Source organism: Delphinus delphis, chromosome X, assembly GCF_949987515.2.
Source record: "Delphinus delphis chromosome X, mDelDel1.2, whole genome shotgun sequence".
In the NCBI taxonomy this organism is placed as follows: domain Eukaryota; kingdom Metazoa; phylum Chordata; class Mammalia; order Artiodactyla; family Delphinidae; genus Delphinus; species Delphinus delphis.
The window spans coordinates 10,561,906-10,583,976 of NC_082704.1; the positions used below are offsets into that span (position 1 = coordinate 10,561,906).

At 46.7% G+C, this 22,071-nt stretch overlaps 1 protein-coding gene across 2 annotated transcripts in view; it reads left to right on the forward strand.

The window, feature by feature from the left end:
- The first annotated feature begins 1,952 nt into the window (after nucleotides 1-1,952).
- The window catches only part of FGF13 (fibroblast growth factor 13), a 500,561-nt gene continuing 480,442 nt past the window's right edge, over nucleotides 1,953-22,071 (forward strand). Inside the window, exons 1-2 of one of the 2 annotated variants that reach the window (XM_060002578.1) lie at nucleotides 1,953-2,091; nucleotides 3,252-3,464. In XM_060002578.1, coding sequence (XP_059858561.1) covers nucleotides 3,416-3,464 — 49 coding nt within the window. In that variant the 5' untranslated portion in view covers nucleotides 1,953-2,091; nucleotides 3,252-3,415. Of the gene's footprint in view, nucleotides 2,092-3,251; nucleotides 3,465-22,071 lie in introns of those variants that run through there. The other variant, XM_060002576.1, reaches the window with a different exon arrangement.

Sequence of the window (22,071 nt, forward strand, 5' to 3'; positions counted from 1 at the left end):
CATGAATGCCTTTATGACGTCATTGATTTGCCCCCATATGAACACACATCACTATATTGTTCTTGCATGAAATGTCTAGTTTCTTTAGCTTCTGATTATTTCTTTGGCAGAGTGGTTTATGGTGAAGAAACATGCTTTATCTTTTTGCGTTCATGGACAGGCAGACTCCACTAATACTCCCAAGCAGACATCTCTTCAACTCACCTCAATCATATTAACTAACCTAGGTTTAGTCGTATGTTAACTATTATTGTCCTTCAAGGAACAGGGTTGATATCTGGCTTCCAGCTGGAAGTTAACTGTGCCGGAGGTGCCAGAGGTGATAGGGCTTGCGGGATGAGGGAGTCTTCTCTGTGCAGAAAACTTCCCTGGAAATCTTAGTGTGTCAGGAAAGCTGAGATACTCAGGATGGACACCATGCTTAATAACCCCCAAGACAGAGACTGACCCTTTTCCCAAAAGAGGGTCTTGTTGCTTACTGGAGTTATGTAGACAAAGCAAATGTTATGTGTACAGAAGAGAGGAGTGTGTGTGTGTGTGTGTGTGTGTGTGTGTGTGTGTGTTTGAATGTGCTGAGTTAAGGGAGTTTAAAAAGACTGAGGGGTTCAAGATTGGCAGATAGGTTCAGTGAAAATGTGCTTCCCCCCTCTTTTTAACAGGCTGATAGGAGTGTTGAGAGACCATGTGGTCTAATAGAAGAGCACGGAAAAGACAGACCCACCTGGTTTCCTATCCTGGCTCTCCTAGTTTTTTATCCAGGCTCCACCACTACGAGCTGTGTGACCTCTGGGCAAGTTACTTAACCTCTCTGAGCCTCAGTTTCCTCATTTGTAAAATGGAAATAACACTTCCTAGGACTGCTGTGAAGATGAAATAAGATAATGATGTAAAGCATTCAGCACACTGTTTGGCACAGGGTAGGTGCTAAATCCATAGTAACTGATTATTATTGGGTGTAAACTGAGGACTCTTTCCCCTTTTCCCCTTCATCTTTCCTCTAAACCCACCCAAGTTTCCACCCCTTTTGAATTCCGGTCATTTGAAGAGAAATTCTTTCTTTCCCAGAGTACTGATACTAATGATCTAAACTTGGGTTGGATAATCACATTGTGTCATCAACCTCCAGATTATTAGATATTATTTACAAGAAAAATAGGCCTGTAGTTCCTCCCAGACCAAGGACAGAGGCTGCAAATTGAATTTAGAGGGTTGCCAACCTTTAGACCCGGGCTGGAGGCAGGGGCAGCCCACTCTCCTGGTCTTGAAAGCCACAGCAGGCTCTTGTAATTGAGTCACCGCCTGGGATTCAGTAGGACTAATCCATCTATATAATTTCTTCGCCTGGTTTAATGCCATTAACGAAACCGAATTAAGGAGCGGGTGGAGTTGGGTGGGACAAGGGGAAACGGATTTTCTTCATGGGAGTCGCTGCTGCGTCTCCACCGCCAGGCTGGAGCCTATGTTCTGATTAATGGACCGCCCTGAGGACCAAGTCCTGACAGCAGCGACCCCAGTCCCTCAACAGAGCGCCGGGCTTCCGGGTATCCGCGCGCCGAGAAAGGGCCATCGCGGAAAGGGTTTCCCAGGATGTTTCAGGGCCACCCTGTCCCCCCTTCCCTTTCCCAGGCTCTCTCTTCTTCCCCATCCAACCCTCTCTTGTACAATTTCTGAGCAGTTTTCCTTTTAGTTCAAATCTTCAGGGACGTTCCCTGTTTTGTCACTAGCGTGCCCCAGGCGACGTGTCGATCCCTTAATCCCTCTCCAGCACTCGCCCCCAGTCCCACCTTACTCCGTTTGTCTGGGGTTGGCCATCCCGGGTGGTGGGCACTCTGCGCCTAGTTTGCCAGCCAGAGCGACCAGCCCTAGGAGGAGGGGCCTGCGTGCGGGGGGTGGGGGTGGGGTGGGAGGTGGCAGCCGCCGCGGTCAGTTTCACTCTCTGCCCTACTGACACCCAGATCCCAGCGCGCCCTTCTCGCGGAGAGTCCGGCTGTCTCAACTTGGGCAGCTGGCCGGAGGCGAGGAGTCGCCGACTCCCGGACTGAGATTCCACCGCTCGGTGCAGGCACTTGCCAACAGCGGAGTCCCCAAAGTGTAGGTGGCGACCAGCGCGGGCCCAGGCAGCGCTGCGGGGAAGGCGGGCGCCGGGATCAGAGGGGGTAACGGGAGCGGGGCGGGGGGACGGGGGGCGCCGGGCTTCGATCTCGGCGGCCGACAGTGCGAGTCCGCTCCGGCGGCGTTCGCGGGCCCTGCCTGACCCCGGAGGGGCCGGGGGACGCCAGGCTGACACGCTCGCCCGCACTCCTCTGGGCTCGCCTGGGTTTTGCCACCCGGCGGCTGACGTCGGCGCGCCCCTGCCGAGCTCTCCTTTTACTACAGCCCGCCGGCGGCTTTGTGCCGGCCCCGCCCCCCGCCGGCCCCCGCCCCCCGCGTGCCCACACCTTGTCGTTTATATAGAATGCGCCGCCGTGCCGAATCGCGGCTCTCCGGGACCCGAGAGTTCTTTGGAAGGAGAGCGTAAGCGAGGGAGCGGGCGAGCTCCTAGGGGGTGTGGGTGTAGGGAGACGGAGAGAGCAGGTAAGGGCCGTCGCGTCCCGCTCCTCCGCCCGCCAGCAGCTCGGGACCCCCCTTTGGCAAAATGATAGGAACCTGAAAATTGGTTCAATAGAAAGAAAGAGGCGACCCTCCCCTCGCGATTCTCCGCGGGCGAGGAGCTGCGCGGCTCTGCGGTGTAACAGGCTCACACGTTGCTCATCACATGTTCAAACATTTCCCTTTCGGGGAGGCTCGTCATTTTTAAGTGAATATTTTCGTCTTTGTTTTCATTTTTTTTAACCTTCCTCGCCGTTTTATTTTGATGGAGTTGGCGGCCCGCAGCGGATGGGGAGAGGCGGGGGAAGCGGCCCGCCGGCGCGCGGGCAGCCCACCCAGGCAACTCCCCTCGCGGCCCGCGCCGGCCCGGCGAGCGGCCGGCGCGGAGCCCCGGGAGGCCGGCGGCCGAGCCAGGGAGTCCCAGCCGCACCTCTCGGCGGCCCCGGGGGTGGCGAGCGCGGCTCTCCGCGGGCGGGCGGGGGTGGGCAGGAGCGGCGGGCGCGGGGCGCGGAGGGAGCGCCGCGCCGCTTTGTCTCTGCACTTCTGGAGCCAGGCGAGCGGCTCCTCCCGCGGCCGGCCGCTCGGGCTCGCGGCGGCGGCGGCGGCGACGGCGGCAGCGGCTCCTCCTTCACCCCTCTCCTTTCCTCCCCACTCTCCCGTAGGCAGCGGCGGCGGCGGCAGCGCTGGGGGAAAGCGGCTTCTGCCCGGAGCCACACCGAGGGGAGCTCGCGGTCGTGACTTGCCACCCTAAGCACTCTCCCAAGTCCGGCCCGCTCGGCGAGGACTTCCGTCTCCTGGCCGAACCTTGTCAAGCAAGCTGGGATCTATGAGTGGAAAGGTGACCAAACCCAAAGAGGAGAAAGATGCTTCTAAGGGTAAGCCCGCCCGCCGAGTCCGCCAGCTTCCCTTCCCTTGGTTTCCCTCGCCCACTCGCGTGCGCGCCGCCCTCCGGCGGCTCCCGGCCTCCCTCCCGGAGCCTAAGCTGCCCGTGACCTCTGCGACCCCGGCGAGAAAGGCGGGGGCCGGGCCGCTGGGGGCCCTGGGTTTGCACCACTTTCCCTCCTTCCTCGTGGAATTGTCGCCCCGCGAGTGCCTCCAGCCTCTTCGCTCCCCCTCTGGACGCACCGGGGTGGCGCTGCGGGCAGACGAAGCTGCTGCAGCCGCGAGCGCCGGGAACAGCGCTGCCTCTCACCGGCCGGCCCCCTCTCCGTGCGAGTGCCTGTGTGTGCGTGTGCGCGAGTGTGCATATGTGTGCTGCGCGGGTGCAACATGGTGACATACTCAGGAATCTGCCCCACTCTTAGAACCCAAGCTCGAATCCACCTTCAACCCCCCCTCTCCCCGCCCCCAATGCAAACAAAGAGCCTGGCCGACACGCACAACCCCTCCCCCCACGCTCCTTTCCCTCTCACGCCCTCCGCTCCCCAACTCTCTACGTCCCCTCCCCAGAAGGCAGGAGCTTGCAACCTTCCACACGCCGCGTGCAAAAGTGAGCGATCCCGGTGCCCCGGCGCCGCCCGCGCTGCGCGTCGGCAGCGCAGCCTCGTCGAGCCCCGGGAGAACAAAGGCTCTTGTCCCCTTGGTACCATTGCCCAGCAGAAGCGGGTCCCCGCGGGAGGGGAGAGTCCCCTCCCTCCACTCTGGGGGGTTTAGCCACCTGGCCCGCGGCGCCCGGCCGCCGGTCCCCCGAAGAGCGCTTCTTGGCCTCGGGCCTCCCACCGGCGGGCTGGGGAGGCGCAGCGGAGCAGGGCTCAGGCCGGGGAGAACTCGGGAGAAGGAAGGGGCGTCCCCCCGACCCCCACCAGTCCTAGCCGTGGCCTTGCTGAGGACCCGGCTTAGCTCCGGAATGTAAGCTGGAGACAGCATCCTTGGAGACCCGGGTGCAGAGAGGCACAGAAGAGGGGGTGTGGTAGAGCCGTGGGGAAACGGCAGGTGCCTTAGGTGCAAGTGTCCGGAATGGCCACAGAGCGGACGCCGGAGTGGGCTGGACCGGCCCGGAGGGCCCCAGGCATGCTGAGCTGCAGCGACCCACGCCGGGTCCACGCTGCTGCAGAAGTGGGGCTGCAGTGGGGGGAGCCCCAGCCTTCGTTCACGGGGCCCCGATTCCTCCTTGAGCCCTGGGGCTCCCTTCCCTCCCACTCCTTTCCCTCTTCCTTTTTCTCATCTCCTCCTTCTCGCCTTCCCCATCTCTCAAGAGCTTTCTTTCCCGGGAGATTCTAGGGCAGCGTCAGCCCTCCCCCGCGGAAAGTTGTCAAAGTCTTCAGCTCAGGGCCTTTATCCTTGTTTCTAAATGGAGCCGGTTCTCTTCCAACTAGGCGAAGCGCCGACGAGAGGCTCCAGAAGTTTGTGGGGCCTTTAGATCTGCTGTACTAAGGGTCAGTGTTGCCATCGGCTCAAGGCTAGAGGTCACTCCCTTCGGACCCACTGATACCCGCAGGCTGTTTGAGGCGCACAGATTAATTGAAACGGTCACCCGGAAAGTAGAACTCCTGCTACACATTTCCAGAGCTTTCCTAATTGTTGTGCGTTTTAAACAGGCATTCGTATGATAAGAGAAAGTGACTTCCGGGTCGTTAGAAGGTTTTGTTTTCCGTTGAGGACCCAGACAGGTGAATAAAATTGAAGATGGTGGCACCAAATTGACCTAGGCAAGTGATTCCCCTTCTGCATCTGGGAGTATTTCAAGTTTGTTTCTGGAACTTTGGTCCCTGATTTCCATCAGGTGGTTACCTAAGGCTTATTTCAGGCTACCTTTGGGAGGACCCTGAAACCAAATTCATTCACAGAAAATGAGATGCTGTTCTAGGAATATAATTTGTAATTGTCCAGAACGGAGTAACAAGTCTGGAAACATTAGGACAAGTTTCTGTCACTTGAGAATGAAAATTTTTACTAGGCGTATGTCATAACATTTTCTTACGTTGACTCACGACATTTGAAACCGAATACCTCTCTGTATGAATTGTGTAATTAGCATTTGGAATTATGGTTGTAATTAGAATAAATTAAAGTAATATTACAAGACAACTTTTAAGAAGGGAGTTTACGTTCCTGAGGAGATGGGAATCTTATGGCTGCTAAGAGCCCGAATCCCATTTCTGTCTTTCTGTTGGTTGTTGAATATAGAGTATTTTCAAAATAGTGAATGCCTAGTAGCCCTTGGTATTTTACCCTTTCAGGTAAATATGTTAAAAGTCTTGTGTGACTAAATTTTAAAGACGACTTTTTATGTTAGAGATGAAAGATACCAAGTCTATTTATATTTTTAGCTAATAAAGTTTATTGACCATATTCATGGAGAGGTTGGGTTATTTACAGATTTCCTATGTATAGAAGTCATGTTTGGATATTTTTAAGCTAAGTGACTCAGGAGCACACTCTGCAACAGATACAGGATTGAACGTTTATTGGGTACTTTGAATATACACACTTAATTTTGAATGATGGTGTGACAAATGATTGAATCAAGTCAAAATTTAGCAACAGTTTGAATGAATTTCATAATGTTTTCAGAGCCTACTGCTCGTTTAAATTCGGCCTCCCACCCCATCACCTGGGGTTGATGCTCACAGCCCATCATAACTGCATAGAAGATTATCACAGAGTACGGTGTTTCTAGACTTTCTAAAGCATAGGTAGCAGGTAATTAGTTATTTTGTGCTGCTTAATGAAATATGGCTTTCAGAGCATATAAATTGCTCTTTGTCTTTTTAAATGATGTTCTTCAACTCATTGAGGTTAAGACCAATGATGGACGATGATGTTTTCTCTAACCTTTTTCAGTAACATAGCCAGACAAGATGGACTGTCCTCTTTGGGAGGCGGGAGGGGAATCTTGATTGTGTTTGAAAGTATTAAAATGGCCTCTTGAGCAGCAAATCATCTTTTGTGTATTTAGGCTTTGCATAAACTTTTTTTTTTAGATTAAGTTCTTTAACATCTACTCTTTTAAAAAAATTTATTTATTTATTTTTGGCTGCATTGGGTCTTTGTTGCTACCTGTGGGCTTTCTCTAGTTGGTGGCGACGGGGGCTACTCTTCATTGCGGTGCGCGGGCTTCTTAACTGCGGTGGCTTCTCTTGTTGCGGAGCACGGGCTCTAGGTGCGTGGGCTTCAGTAGCTGTGGCACACGGGCTCAGCAGTTGTGGCTCGCGGGCTCTAGAGCGCAGGCTCAGTAGTTGTGGCGCATGGGCTTAGTTGCTCCACGGCATGTGGGATCTTCCCGCACCAGGGCTCGAACCCATGTCCCCTGCATTGGCAGGCGGATTCTTAACAACTGCGCCTCCAGGGAAGTCCCATGCATAAACTTTTAAATTGGCAGATGAATATATAGTTTAGGGCACTCAGCTCCTGAACAGGAGGACCTATTTCCATTTCAGGGAAGAATAACATTTGGTTGTTCAAGCAGATATTCACTTAGCTTTGATTCTCTTCTCTACCTTGTCACATAAGATCTTTTCAGCAGTTCTCTGTTGTAAAAGCACTCAGTTAAGGCTTTGTCTGGTTTACTGCAACCGTGTTCCTGTGGCATTCGGAGACTGTGTAGCCTGTTACAGATAAAATTAAATCGTTTGTAGATTGAGTGAAAGTCCTAGCCAATTCTTGATTTCAAAACTGTCATTTGATTTGGGAATTCTCTGGCGGTCCGGCGGTTAGGACTCTGCGCTTCCACTGCAGGGTGCACGGGTTTGATCCCTGGTCCTGGTACTAAGATCCCACATGCCGCGTGACATGGCCAAAAAAACCCCACAACTGTTATTTGGTTTGTAGTTGGAGTTTGGGTTTGGGTTTGGGTGTGTTTTTTCAGCAACCCCTTCCCTTGTGCTTAGCCTGAGAGCCATCACATCTGGGCAGGTTTAAAGGCCATGTGGGCTGTGGGTTCTCTCTGAGACGGCCAGCACTAACGTCAGGCTGGGTTTCTGCTGGCTGCTGGGCAGTGGAGGACAGTTCCACGCATAGTCCGAGACGCCAGCCGCTTGCACAGCTGTTGCTGTAACAGATTACGTTGCACACGTGCATTTATGGGTGCAGCTCATTTTCAGTTCCCTTCCTGGCCTCTTGCAGTTCCCTTCCTGGCCTTTTCCAGTAGCCTCTCTAATCATACCTAAGAAGGACAGGGCATTGTGGTCAGGCAGCCAGCGTATCAAGTCTTGAACCTGGAAGGCCATTCCAAAAGCTCATCTTGGTCTTGGTAGATTATTGCAGTCGCCTCCGTCAAGTGTCTTTCTCAGACTGGGGCCAGGTGAAGCAGGTGTTTAGAGGTATTTCACCCACAGGAAGTCATGATGTTGGCGACCTCTTATTAAAAACTAGCAGTCAGGGACTTCCCTGGTGGTGCAGTGGTTAAGAATCTGCCTGCCAGTGAAGGGGACACGGGTTCGATCCCTGGTCCGGGAAGATCCCACATGCCGTGGAACAACTAAGCCCGTGCGCCACAACTACTGAGCCTGCGCTCTGGAGCCCGCGAGCCACAACTACCGAGACCCCGTGTGCTGCAACTACTGAAGCCCGCGCGCCTAGAGCCCGTGCTCCGCAACCAGAGAAGCCACCGCAGTGAGAAGCCTGCGCACCGCAACGAAGAGTAGCCCCCGCTCGCCGCAACTAGAGAAAGCCCGCGCGCAGCCACGAAGACCCAATGCAGCCAAAATAAATAAATAAATTGGGGGAAAAAACGAGAGAGAGAAAAAAACTTAGCAATCATAATCTCCCTATTACTCATATAGGGGCTTGTTTTTTCACCTGGTGCGTGTCACCATGGACCAGTACGGTATTATGGAGTGTCATAAGCCCCAGATTTGCTTCCGTGGCCGAGATGGTGATCACAGCCTCAGTGAGGGGGTGTGGCCAGGGAGATCTCTAATGAGAAGCGTTGGTCTTTTCTTGGGGATAGGTGCAGAAGATGAGTGCACAGTGTCCCAAAATCCTCGTCATCATTATTTCCAGTGGTGTGCAGCTTCTTTACTGACAGGCCGGAGCAGGAGTGGGATGCGGGTTAGGGGCACTGTATCTTCTTAGCTCTGTTTCCTCTAAGTCTCTTGCCAGTACAGTTCAAATTGTTAAAAGGCGTTAGGATGCATCCTCGGGCTGGAGGTGTGAGGGAGGTTGGAGTCCGAAAGGATGTTGCAGGATGAGCGAGGAGCAGAAAGTGAGCTGTGGGGTTGAGGTCCATGCCTCGTGCGCAGGGACATGTATGGTGGCTCTGAGCACAGAGCTGGAACTGGGAGAGAACTGGAGCCAGGGTCTGGGTGGTAAGCTGGAGGGCTGATTTGTGAGGCAGTCACTAGGGAGAGGAAACTTAACATTCCAGGTCTCTTTGCAGCTGTGCTGTTTTATGTTCAAATCAACTCCTCATTCTGGGAATTACAATCAACACAGAACAACCGGAATGTGTTGCAGTTCTTCAAATATATCCAATAAAAGGCCTTTCTAGTGTCTGATTCATTATGGCTTGTATTTTTGGAGTTGAGAAATTTGAAAGGAATACAAGATAATTGCCAAGATTAAACAATTCAAAGAGGGAAAAAAAACCTCCCATGAATTAAAGTGTGGCAGGTGGAGGGGATCCTCCATGTCTATTACCGTGCTAAGCTTAACGTGGTCTTTGGAATGCGAAGATTGGGCACATAAATATAGCTTTAGCAATTAGCAGAGAAGACAAATGTCTGCAGAAATCATTGTGTGCAGCCACCCATTTACGTTTCCCTATCCAGAGGATCCAGAAGACATGTTAGCAGCAGGATTTCTCGTCCTGTGTAGCGTGGTTCATCCTCATCAGTCCTCACCAACTCTAGATGTAGCTTATCTATTTGTGATATACCAGTTCTACGAACTCACTTGAATGAGATTTCTGACATTTTAAGACGTGACATTTTATCACTTTGGTGAAAGCCATATCTTGATGAAACATTTCTTAGGGGTGTGAATTTCTGGGTAAATGGCACTAATTTCCTAAAGAAAGTGAAATAGTAATCATTATGCCCCCCACTCCAGCCTGCAGGTCTAATTTCTCCTTGAATTGGATGGCCACTTGTTTTTCTCTAAAGCCTTGTTTTCCAGGGTATTAATCCTGAAAATGGGAGTTTTATATTAGAAAAGAGATAAGTTCTTGATTCTTGGGGCACAACGGAAATGTGAAGGACTGTTTTATTAGGGATCTGGGTTTGTAATAAACATTAAGCCTAAATTACAATTACTGTATGTTGAGATTACTGTTAAGCAGTTCTCATGCCCTACTCATGCCTCTGCCCTTGTAAATTACATTTAGCATTGATTTTCAAATGGAAATGGTATTAGTGTCACTGGCTAAGACCCTCCCCACAGGCAGTGGGCAGAGGGTAGTAGGTGTCCTTGCTGAGTCTTTTAAACTGGCAGCACCCTTGGCTTATGTCGGTGTAAGGTTTAGGTTGACGTTCCAGGGGGTGCATTGGGGCTGGGCTGAGCTGAGGCGTTTGCTTGGCCTGCCTGCTCTCAGCCTTGTGCAGAGACTTAAGATTTGGTTTGGACAATCACTGTTGCCCAAAGGAATTCTCAGGTATACATGTCTGTCCTTTATGGAGCCTGTCAGTAGGGCCTGGGAAGAAAGAAAAAAATCTTCTGGTGAAAGGCAGGCCTGGTCAGAGGCCAAACTATATATAAAAGTTATTAAAAAAATGGTACGAACCCAATTTCCTTTTGTGTAATTGAAGATTATATACAACATGAACAAATCCTAGGTGTACATCTCCATGAATTTTGACAAATGTTTACACCCACATGATAGAATATTTTCATCACCCCAGAAAGTTTTCTTGTGTCCCTTTCTAATCATTCCCCCTTCAAAGGCAACTACTATTTTGATTTCTGTCATCATATTTTAGTTCTCCCTTTATTGAACTGAATGGAAATGGAATCTCGCAGGATGCACTCTTGGTCCCTGAGACCTAGCCACCTCTCTGGTCAGCATGCTTCCTTTCCCAGTTGACAGCCCTTCTTCTTGTCTTGGCATCTGGTTTCTTGGAAGACCCCACGCTAGGGCACTCAACAGGGTCTTGTACTTGGCAGCCCATAAGGAGCATTTGTTGAATGATCTAGGCAAGGTAGGGAATTCCTTTAAGCCACGGTACGTCTTTTTCATCCTTAATAATGATCATAGTTATTATTATCATTATTATAGTAGCTTCTAAATTACGGAGCACTCACTATTTACTAGGCATGCATGATTTTTATATATATCTCATTTAATCCTCATGACAGCCAAATGAAATAGTGAATAGTATTTATGGACTTCAGAGATGAGAAAATTGAAGTTCAGGGAGATTATGTAGTTTGTACGAGGTCACACAGCTAGTGGGTCCCAAATTACTGGCACAGCACCTGGCATTGAACTAAGGATTGCCAGAGGCAGCGCTTTAACTCCGGGGAATTAATGTCAGTGATTGAGTTTCTGACATCTAGATAGGATGGGGAAGTAATTTTGGTTGGAGTCTTAAAAATAATGTAACCCGAGCGGGACCCTACGGGTCCTGCTGGGGACAGACCCCTCCCCCATATCCTCTGCTGTAGTTCCTCTCTGAAGTACCCAGACAATAGTATCTCATGCATATTTCCTGAGTTTTTCAGATGCTAAAACCCACCAGCAATGGAAGAAGTTAACTACTTGATGATCAGGAGCCCCCAGCCCTTCTGGCGCCTAAGGACTGATTAAAGTTAATTGCCCTGTTACTTCACCATCAAGAGAATTGTGTACGAGCTGATCACACACCCTGTGATCAGCCCCCTCACCTGGCCTTTAAAAATGCTTTGCTGAAGCCCTTTGTGGAGTTTGGGGTTCTGCGCTCCAAACTCTGACGTAGGCACACGAACTTGCATTTGGTAACAGCAGTAGTTTTTTTGAGCACTGACCATATGCCAGGGATTGACATGAAATATCTCAAGCTATCCAAGATAGATATACATACTACTATTATTCCCATTTGACAGATGAGAAAACAGTCCCGGGTTGAGACCAGTAGCTGTGGCACACGGGCTTAGTTGCTCCACGGCATGTGGGATCTTCCCGGACCAGGGCTCGAACCCGTGTCCCCTGCATTGGCAGGCGGATTCTTAACCACTGCACCACCAGGGAAGCCCACTTGATTCTTTTCTAATCCAGGTTTGCACAAGGACCAAATTACTTGCCGTTTGCCAACGTGGACATGACTAGGAAGAGTTTGCCTATACAGGCATGATTGCTCCATGGCTGTGATCTTTGTGCAGCCAAAGAGATGTCCGAACAGATTTCTTGAGTGACTTATCTATCTCGGGCACTGTGCTGCACCCCCCCAGAGATGAGAGAAACCCAGTCCTACCTTAAGCCTTAGGGGTGCCCTTTCCTTCCTCTTTGGCCTTGGACATTCTCACTTGTACTTTCCAAAGTGCATCTCTCCTCATTTGGCCATGATTCTGACTTTCAAGATGTAAGCATCTGTCAGTTTGAAAATAATGGTATTTCTTCCCCAGAACTGAGTCTGGGAGCTTGTTTCACCTGTGTTCTATCGATTACACTTCCTCTTAATTCACAACTGGGTAAAACTCCCAATTGTTTATTTATTTATTTTTTCCATTACATGGCATATGCTTTCAGTCTGCCTCTCAGCAGAATCATCTGTCTCGTTTCCCTTCTCTTTCTCTCAACCCCACCCTCTCCTCCTTCCCTCCCTCCCTCCTTTTCTCTCCTGTTCTGCCCCCTTTCTTTTCTTGTCTACAGATGTCAGTGGTTTTCATTAAGTGAATGGGGTTCCTTAGGGTATGCTGGGCTCATTGGAGGATTCTCATGTCTGGATTTTCTCCCTTGATAGCTATAACTTCAGTAAAAGAAATCCCCCCCCTTAACATGTAGCTCCATGGAAGAAGCATTCCACTACTTATTATATAACTCATTTTAAATGGAAAAATAAAGTGCGAGCTTTATTTCTTATACTGTTTATGCTGCCTTCAGTTTGATAATATTTCCAAAAATATATCTTGTGAACAGAGACATACGCCTTGAACGAGCATTATTAATTATAGTTCTCAAAGTTAAGACTCATGCAGTGTTTCTCTGGTGCTGCAGAACCTAGGTTTAACAGCCGTAATGAACAGTGACGGGTCTACCGCGTGGTTATAGGTAAGTTTAATAACAAATGTGAAACCCAGTTCGCAAAAAAAATCCCTCCAAATTATGTAGGTAGCATGTCTCCTGCTCTTGCACTGGGGGTCAGTAAACAGATCGAGTTCTTCAAATATTTATCTTGCTCTTAAAAGTAGAAGTAAACAAGCTAAAGAAGGCAGGCTGAGCGCAGTTCTTGAATATATGCCTACAGCTATTTTAAGAATCTTCTTTCAACCACGACTTTGAAAGTATTGTGAATTGACCTGCTTCTCTTGCCTTTGATTCTCCGTGTGTGTGCTCGCCTCTTCCCTTGGGGGGCTTATTGAAAAGACTTCCAAGAGCTCTTGGATTTGCGTGGTTTTCGGAGCCCTGGGAACAATGTGAGCGGTTCTCCTGGAAACGGGGCCGGCGCTCCTCGTGGCTCTCAGCTCCCGGGAGCGTTTGTTTTCCGACTAACTGGGACCCGACAAGCTCGGACCCGGGCGGGAACGCCGAACGGCCCGGTTAACCGGCGTCCCTCAGTCGCCGCGGATCCGGCCGGCGGGTTGTTTACAAACCTGTGTGCCCATGAGCCTCGTGATGCGGCGGCTGCCGAAAAAAGAAACACAGAAAAGTTGTGTCACGGAAGGTGAAACTTGGCGAAGAAGTGCTCGGCGCCGGGCATGACAAAGCTGCTCGCGGCGGCGGCGGCGTGCAGCCGAGGGCTTTGCCCACCGGCCCCGGGTGCCGGCGGCCCGGCTCGCTCGCGTGGGGACGCCGCCGAGGGGGCGGGGCGCCGGGGGCAGCCCACGGCCTGGAGGTCTAGACCGCGGGCGCTTTGCAGCCAGTGGGAGGCAGCGTTAAGATGGTGGCGGCGGGCGGGGCCGGAGGAAGAGTGTCCTGACCCCCACCCCCCTCTAGCGATCAGGGCGTCCTTGCACTGCCTTCGCCTGACCCTCTCGCTGGGCCCCTCAAAGGCGGATACCCTTCAAAGCCTGGAAGTCAGGTCTTGGCCAAACAGAAGTGCTTTGCTTTCTCTGTCTTCTGGTCAATGTTAATTCGGTTTCAGCTGTGTAAAAAACCTAGGATGCATCTTGACCAGAACGCCCCTGACCGTTTTGTGTTGGTCTGCTTTTAATATTGCTTATGTTTCGTGGTGTCGATTTTTTTCAGATTACAAAATAATGCATGCAATTTGGAAAATCATAAAAGCATGAAGAAGAAAATATCCCCCAAGGGTCGTACTCCCAGGTTCTTTTTGAGATTATCCTTCCAGTCTTTTTTCTCTGAATTTTATAATACACACGTACACATCTTTAAGTACATGTGTGGGATTACACAGTAGATACTATCACCTGCTTTTTTTCCCTCAACACCCTGTTAGAATGTTTTTCTATGTCATTAAATAATCTTCCACACTATCATTTTTAGTGCGTGCACTGGGTGTGGATTCGGGGGTGACAAAGGAGAGATGGTCATTTGGAGCCTGTGGTTGTGAAAAGTTTTTCTCTGCTGCCTTGATCTTTCTCACTGGGCACCACAAACATTATTCGTATTTTATAAACGTATATGTACGAATCTGTGCATATATAAAGATACATATATGCATGTATAAATGTATACATATAAAATTAAATGCATGTAGACAAATATGCATATGTCTAAATAAATACACAAATATGCTTAGAATAAACCCTGAAAGAATATATATCAAAAGGAGTCTCTGGGTGGTTGGCTTATAGAAGATGTATAGAGGATGTATACGTATATGTATGTTTATTCGTATCTTCTATTTTCTCTACAGTGGATGTATATAATGATCATAATGATATAATGAAAATTAACATAAACAATATATTGCTTATGGATTGTCTTCAAACTGACTCTTCTGCTCCAGCTCTTACCATTTCTTGATCTGGAATGCTCTACTACCTATTATTTCTACGTTTTGTGATCCTTCATGTCCAAGCTTAACCCACATCCTCCAGGAAGCCTCTCTCCCACCCTCCCTACAGGATCTGTTTACCCCTTGCACTGGGCTTCTCGGTTACCCATCTGGCAAGGTCCGTGGACTACTTTGGATAAATCTGATGATGCAGTTTTCATCTGCTCATGTTTTATCTCCCCAACTAGATTTTAAACCTCCTCAAGGGCCCTTTTCACAAAAGAGGTACAGTACTCAGTAAATGTGTTACTTAACCATCACGCTCAGCATCCTTCCTAGGTTTCTTTAAATGCTCTTGTACCTTTTGAAACTCCAGGCCATATCAGAAGCCCTTAGAATGACAGCAGCAATCCATCTGGATTTAATATTGCTAATTTGATTTGGGGTATAATTTTCACTGTACAGTGGACCATCTTCCAGATGAAAGTGGCTGCATGGTTAAAAGCGTGGATTTTAGAAACTTGGGTTCACATATAAGTTCCTCTGCTTAGTCGCTGTATGATCTTGGGCAAATAATCTTCCTAAGCCTCTTCGCAATGGAGATAGTTATATTTCTCTTACACGCCTATTTTAAAGATAGAATGGAATAATGTGTGAAAAACAAACATAGAATTTGGTCAATGGTCATATTGATAATATTGTTAAAATAGTAGTGATTTTCGTATTGATTATTCAAATTAGAGGGTTCTTGTTAAAGGGCTTGTTGGCCATAGAAATAAATCTACAGATTGACACATCTGACAGTCATACTCCAATTTAATGGATTTTAGTTATACAGTCACTGGGGATGGGTTCCAGGACCCCCCACCCCCAGATACCAAAATAAAATCCGTGGATGATCAAGTCCCTTATATAAAATGGTGTAGTATCTGCATATAACCTATGCACGTCCTCCTGTAGACTTTAGATCATCTCTAGATTACTTCTAATACCAAATGTAAATAGTTGTAAATACAATGTAAATGCTATGTAAATAGTTGATGGCCTGGGGCAAATTCAAGTTTGGTTTTTGAAACTTTCTGGAATTAAAAAAAAACGTTTTTTAGATCCATAGTTGGTTGAATCCACAGACGTGGAATTTGTGGATACAGAGTGCCAACTCTACTAATTCGTGTATTAAGTAACTCATCCATTACTTTATCAATAAATATTTGTTGAACCTCCTATGTGACAGCAGTGAGCAGAACACATAATCATCCCGGCTTTCACGGAGCCGATAGTTTAGAGGTTTACTTAGAGGAACCGGACTTTCAGTGCACAAAGCACTCTGTCCCATGTTGGTGATATGTCAAGCAGTGAGTGACCTGGTGCCCATAATAGCCGTCCGGGCCCCCGGGCCCTGGCCAGCCCAAACTACCAGGGACGGAACCTGGGTGAAGTTGGACATGGGTTATTCATCTTTGGTCCAGGGACCACTAGCGCTGAGGTTCCTAAACCTGCTTGGGCATCAGCACCACCTTCCACCACATACGTCTCCACCATGAGAATTCGACTCAGTAGATCTGAGTATGGGGCTTATGAACCCATATGGTTTATAAATCTCCTTAAGTGATTCGAACGCACAGCCAATTATGGGGCTTACTGCTCCTGAGCAGTGTTTCTCTAGCTTGCAGGAAGTTAACAGTCACCTGTAGGGTTTGTTAAAAAACAAAAACAAAAAAAACTACCCCTCCCCCTGACCTGCTGACAAAGAACTTTAGGAAGAGAGTTTGGTACTGTGAATTGTAAATCAGCATCTGGGTGATTCTTATCATTGAGCAAGTTGGGGAAACACTGTCCCAGAGACATCAAAGGACCCCTGGCTATTATGTGTAAATGTGCATTTTTCCGGTGGTGGCATACATAGCTTTCAGCAGATTCTCAGAGGGTTCAGCATCTCCAGAAATAGCCCTGAGCTCTGTGCCCAGCATTGTCGCCCATGAACTGTGTGCACTGGGTCCTCAGTTTTCTCAGCCCTACTCATCCTCCCCAGGCAGATGTTCTGTTTGGAAGCCTCCTTTCTCCATTCTTGCTCCTTTCTCTCTTGTCAGGCTGGCCTCCGTTCTTTCTGTTGCTTCCAGGAAGAGAATTTCAAAGCCTTGGGCCCTTCCAGAGAGGGCGGGGCTGGGAGGGAGCTCTGGGGATTCCATCCAGAGCTGGCCATCCCAGCATAGCTGTGAGAATGGTGGAGGTCAGTGAGCAGTTATTTTGACCCTTCTGGGGGCTGGACCTCAATGGATCTTCATGTGGGGGGATAAGGGTCTGGAAAGTGCAACTTCTAAGATAATCCTTTGCCAGTCCAGAGCGGGTGGGCAAGGGCATTCCCCCTTCTTGGTACCACTTTCCTGCCTGTACGTGGCAGGAGGTGGGGCGGGGTGGGATTGCAAGGGTTGGGCCAGGCTCAGACACTTCCCTACTTGGTCTCCCCCAGGCAGCCAGCAGTGTCGCTGTCACTGATTCATGAGCAGTCAGGTGCATTGACCTATTACTGCTAGTTACTTTGAGTTATAAATGGTTTTTATTTCCCCTGTGGAATTGGGGATTCAGGCTGTATAGAACGACCCGATTTGTATCACAAGAGCCTTTGGGACTTTGACAGATTTCACCACTTAAAAAACACAGCTTTTTGTCTCTACCCCACTGGACATAAAAGCAATCTTTGAATTTATGGAACAAAGAGCATGTCTTTAAACGGCAGTGCACACAGAAAGGGAGGAAAGGGAAGTAAGACAGTTCGTCCTGTTTTCTGAGGCCATTGTCTCCAGGCAAGTGACAAAACTGAATACGCTGAAAAATCTTGTATTGATTTTTTAGTGCACAGGCATCTCCCTAGGATCTGAAAACCTGGTAGAAGATAATAAACTTGTTCTCCTGCCTTTGAGCCAGGAGTTGAGTTGCTTGGTTTACTGAGGGTGAGATTTTGACCAGGGTGCCTCTCGCTTGACCATATTGATAGAGAAGAGGCTCGCTTTCTGAAAGCCTGATATATACAGATTGGATTTAAATGGTGGATGGGGAGGTCATTGCGATATTGAAGGACTTACTGTTTTATGAAAAGGTTTTCTTTTCATAGCATCATCTCTGGTGTATCTGAATGTTTCTTTACGGATCAAGGATTACTTCATTAAAAATAAAGAAATAAAGGCCAAGGCTAGAGGTCTCTTGTTGAAGCATTTGGGCTTCCTGCAGTTCTCATTATAAGCTATTGCTCGCAGTGGCTGTTTTCACTTCCCAGGTTCTTTTTAAAAATCTTCATTTTTACTTTTCATTGTGGGAAAATATACAGTGATTTTTTTTAAAGTGTACAGTTCTGTGGCGTTATGCGCACTCACGTTGTTCTGCGACCATCACCGCCATACTTCCAAGGTTCGTTTTTTTAGAATTGTATATATTTTTTTATAAGGCAGATTCTTATTAGTTATCCATTTTATACATATTAGTGTATACATGTCAATCCCAATCTCCCAATTCATCACACAACCCCCCTGCCCCCGCCACTTTCCCGCCTTGGGCCCCATACGTTCGTTCTCTGCATCTGTGTCTCAATTTCTGCCCTGCAAACTGTTTCATCTGTACCATTTTTCTAGGTTCCGCATATATGCGTTAATATACCATATTTGTTTTTCTCTTTCAGACTTACTTCACTTTGTATAACAGTCTCTAGATCCATCCACGTCTCTACAAATGACCCAATTTCGTTCCTTTGTACGGCTGAGTAATATTCCATTGTATATATGTACCACTTCTTCTTTATCCATTGGTCTGCCGATGGGCATTTAGGTTGCTTCCATGATCCGGCTATTGTAAACAGTGCTGCAATGAGCATTGGGATGCATGTGTCCTTTTGAATTATGGTTTTCTCTGGGTATATGCCCAGTAGTGGCATTGCTGGGTCATATGTTAATTCTCTTTTTATTTTTTTAAGGAACCTCCATACTGTTCTCCATAGTGCCTGTATCAATGTACATTGCCACCAACAGTGCAAGAGGGTTCCCTTTTCTCCATACCCTCTCCAGCATTTGTTGTTTGTAGATTTTCTGACGATGCCCATTCTAACTGGTGTGAGGTGATATCTCCCTGTAGTTCTGATTTGCATTTCTCTAATAATTCGTGATGTTGAGCAGCTTTCCATGTGCTTCTTGGCCATCTGTATGTCTTTTTTGGAGAAATGTCTATTTAGGTCTTCTGCCCATTTTTGGATTGGGTTGTTTGTTTTTTTAATATTGAGCTGCATGAGCTATTTATATATTTTGGAGATTAATCCTTTGTCCGTTGATTCATTTACAAATATTTTCTCCCATTCTGAGGGCTGTCCTTTCGTCTTGTTTATGGTTTGCGTTGCTGTGCAAAAGCTTTGAAGTTTCATTAGGTCCCATTTGTTTATTTTTGTTTTTATCTCCATGACTCTAGGAGATGGATCAAAAAAGATCTTGCTGTGATTTATGTCAAAGAGTGTTCTGCCTATGTTGTCCTCTAAGAGTTTTATAGTGTCCGGTCTTACATTTAGCTCTCTAATCCATTTTGAGTTTATTTTTGTGTATGGTGTCAGGGAGTGTTCTAATTTCATTCTTTTACGTGTAGCTGTCCAGTTTTCTCAGCACCACTTATTGAAGAGACGGGCTTTTCTCCATAGTATATCCTTGCCTCCTTTGTCATAGATTAGGTGTGTGGGTTTAATCTCTGGGCTTTCTATCCTGTTCCAGTGATCTATATTTCTGTTTTTGTGCCAGTACCATTGTCTTGATGACTGTAGCTTTGTAGTATAGTCTGAAGTCCAGGAGCCTGATTCCTCGAGCTCCGTTTTTTTCCCTCAAGACTGCTTTGGCTCTTCGGGGTCTTTTGTGTCTCCATACAAATTTTAAGAGCTTTTGTTCTAGTTCCGTAAAAAATGCCACTGTTAATTTGATAGGGATTGCACTGAATCTGTAGATTGCTTTGGGTAGTATAGTCATTTTCACAATATTGATTCTTCCAATCCAAGAACATGGTATATCTCTCCATCTGTTTGTATCATCTTTAATTTCTTTCATCAGTGTCTTATAGTTTTCTGCATACAGGTCTTTTGTCTCCCTAGGTAGATTTATTCCTAGGCATTTTATTCTTTTTGTTGCAATGGTAAATGGGAGTGTTTCCTTAATTTCTCTTTCAGATTTTTCATCATTAGTGTATAGGAATGCCAGAGATTTCTGTGCGTTAATTTTGTATCCTGCAACTTTACCAAATTCATTGATTAGCTCTAGTAGTTTTCTGGTGGCATCTTTAGGGTTCTCTATGTATAGTATCATGGCATCTGCAAACAGTGACAGTTTTACTTCTTTTCCAATTTGTATTCCTTCTATTTCTTTTTCTTCTCTGATTGCCGTGGCTAGGACTTCCAAAACTGTGTTGAATAATAGTGGCAAGAGTGGGCATCCTTTTTTTGTTCCTGATCTTAAAGGAAATGCTTTCAGTTTTTCACCACTGAGAATGATGTTTGCTGTGGGTTTGTCATATATGGCCTTTATTATGTTGAGGTAGGTTTCCTCTATGCCCACTTTCTGGAGAGTTTTTATCATAAATGGGTGTTGAATTTTGTCAAAAGCTTTTTCTGCATCTATTGAGATGAACATATGGTTTTTCTCCTGAAGTTTGTTAATATGGTGTATCACATTGATTGATTTGTGTATATTGAAGAATCCTTGCATCCCTGGGATAAATCCCACTTGATCATGGTGTATGATCCTTTTAATGTGCTGTTGGATTCTGTTTGCTAGTATTTTGTTGAGGAGTTTTGCATCTATATTCATCAGTGGTATTGGTCTGTAATTTCCTTTTTTTGTAGTATCTTTGTCTGGTTTTGGTATCAGTGTGATGGTGGCCTCATAGAATGCGTTTGGGGGTGTTCCTTCCTCTGCAGTTTTTTGGAAGAGTTTGAGAAGGATGGGTGTTAGCTCTTCTCTAAGTGTTTGATAGAAGTCACCTGTGAAGCCATCTGGTCCTTGACTTTTGTTTGTTGGAAGATTTTTAATCACAGTTTCAATTTCATTACTTGTGATTGGTCTGTTAATATTTTCTCTTTCTTCCTGGTTCAGTCTTGAAAGGTTATACCTTTCTAAGAATTTGTCCATTTCTTCCAGGTTGTCCATTTTATTGGCACAGAGTTGCTTGTAGTAGTCTCCTAGGATGCTTTGTATTTCTGTCGTGTCTGTTGTAACGTCTCCTTTGGCATTTCTAATTTTATTGATTTGAGTCCTCTCCTTCTTTTTCTTGATGGGTCTGGCTAATAGTTTATCAATTTTGTTCGTCTTGTCAAAGAACCAGCTTTTAGTTTATTGATCTTTGCTATTGTTTTCTGTGTTTCTATTTCATTTATTTCTGCTCTGATCTTCATGATTTCTTTCCTTCTACTAGCTTTGGGTTTTGTTTGTTCTTCTTCCTCTAGTTCCTTTAGGTGTAAGGTTAGATTGTTTATTTGAGATTTTTCTTGTTTCTTGAGGTAGGCTTGTATTGCTATAAACTTCCCTCTTAGAACTGCTTTTACTGCATCCCATAGGTTCTGGGTTGTCATGTTTTCATTGTCATTTGTCTCTAGGTATTTTTTGATTTCCTCTTTGATTTCTTCAGTGATCTCTTGGTTATTTAGTAATGTATTGTTTAGCCTCCATGTGTTTGTGTTTTTTACATTTTTTTCCCCTGTAATTGATTTCTAATCTCATAGTGTTGTGGTCAGAAAAGGTGTTTGATATGATTTCAGTTTTCTTAAATTTACTGAGGCTTGATTTGTGACCCAAGATCTTATCTATTCTGGAGAATGTTCCATGTGCACTTGAGAAGAAAGTGTAATCTGCTGTTTTTGGGTGGAATGTCATAAATATCAATTAAATCTATCTGATCTGTTGTGTCATTTAAAGCTTGTGTTTCCTTATTCATTTTCTCTTTGGATGATCTGTCCACTGTTGTAAGTGAGGTGTTAAACTCCCCCACTATTATTGTGTTACTGTCGATTTCCTCTTTTATAGCTGTTAGCAGTTGCCTTATGTATTGAGGTGCTCCTATGTTGGGTGCATATATATTTACAATTGTTATATCTTCTTCTTAGATTGATCCCTTGATCATTATGTAGTGTCCTTCCTTGTCTCTTGTAACATTCTTTATTTTAAAGTCTATTTTATCTGATATGAGTATTGCTACTCCAGCTTTCTTTTGATTTCCATTTGCATGGAATATCTTTTTCCATCCCCTCACTTTCAGTCTGTATGTGTCCCTAGGTCTGAAGTGGGTCTCTTGTAGACAGCATATATATGGGTTTTGTTTTTGTATCCATTGAGCCAGCCGGTGTCTTTTGGTTAGAGCATTTAATCTATTCACGTTTAAGGTAATTATCGATATGTATGTTCCTATGCCCATTTTCTTAATTGTTTTGGATTTGTTTTTGTAGGTCCTTTTCTTCTCTTGTGTTTCCCACTTAGAGAAGTTTCTTTAGCATTTGTTG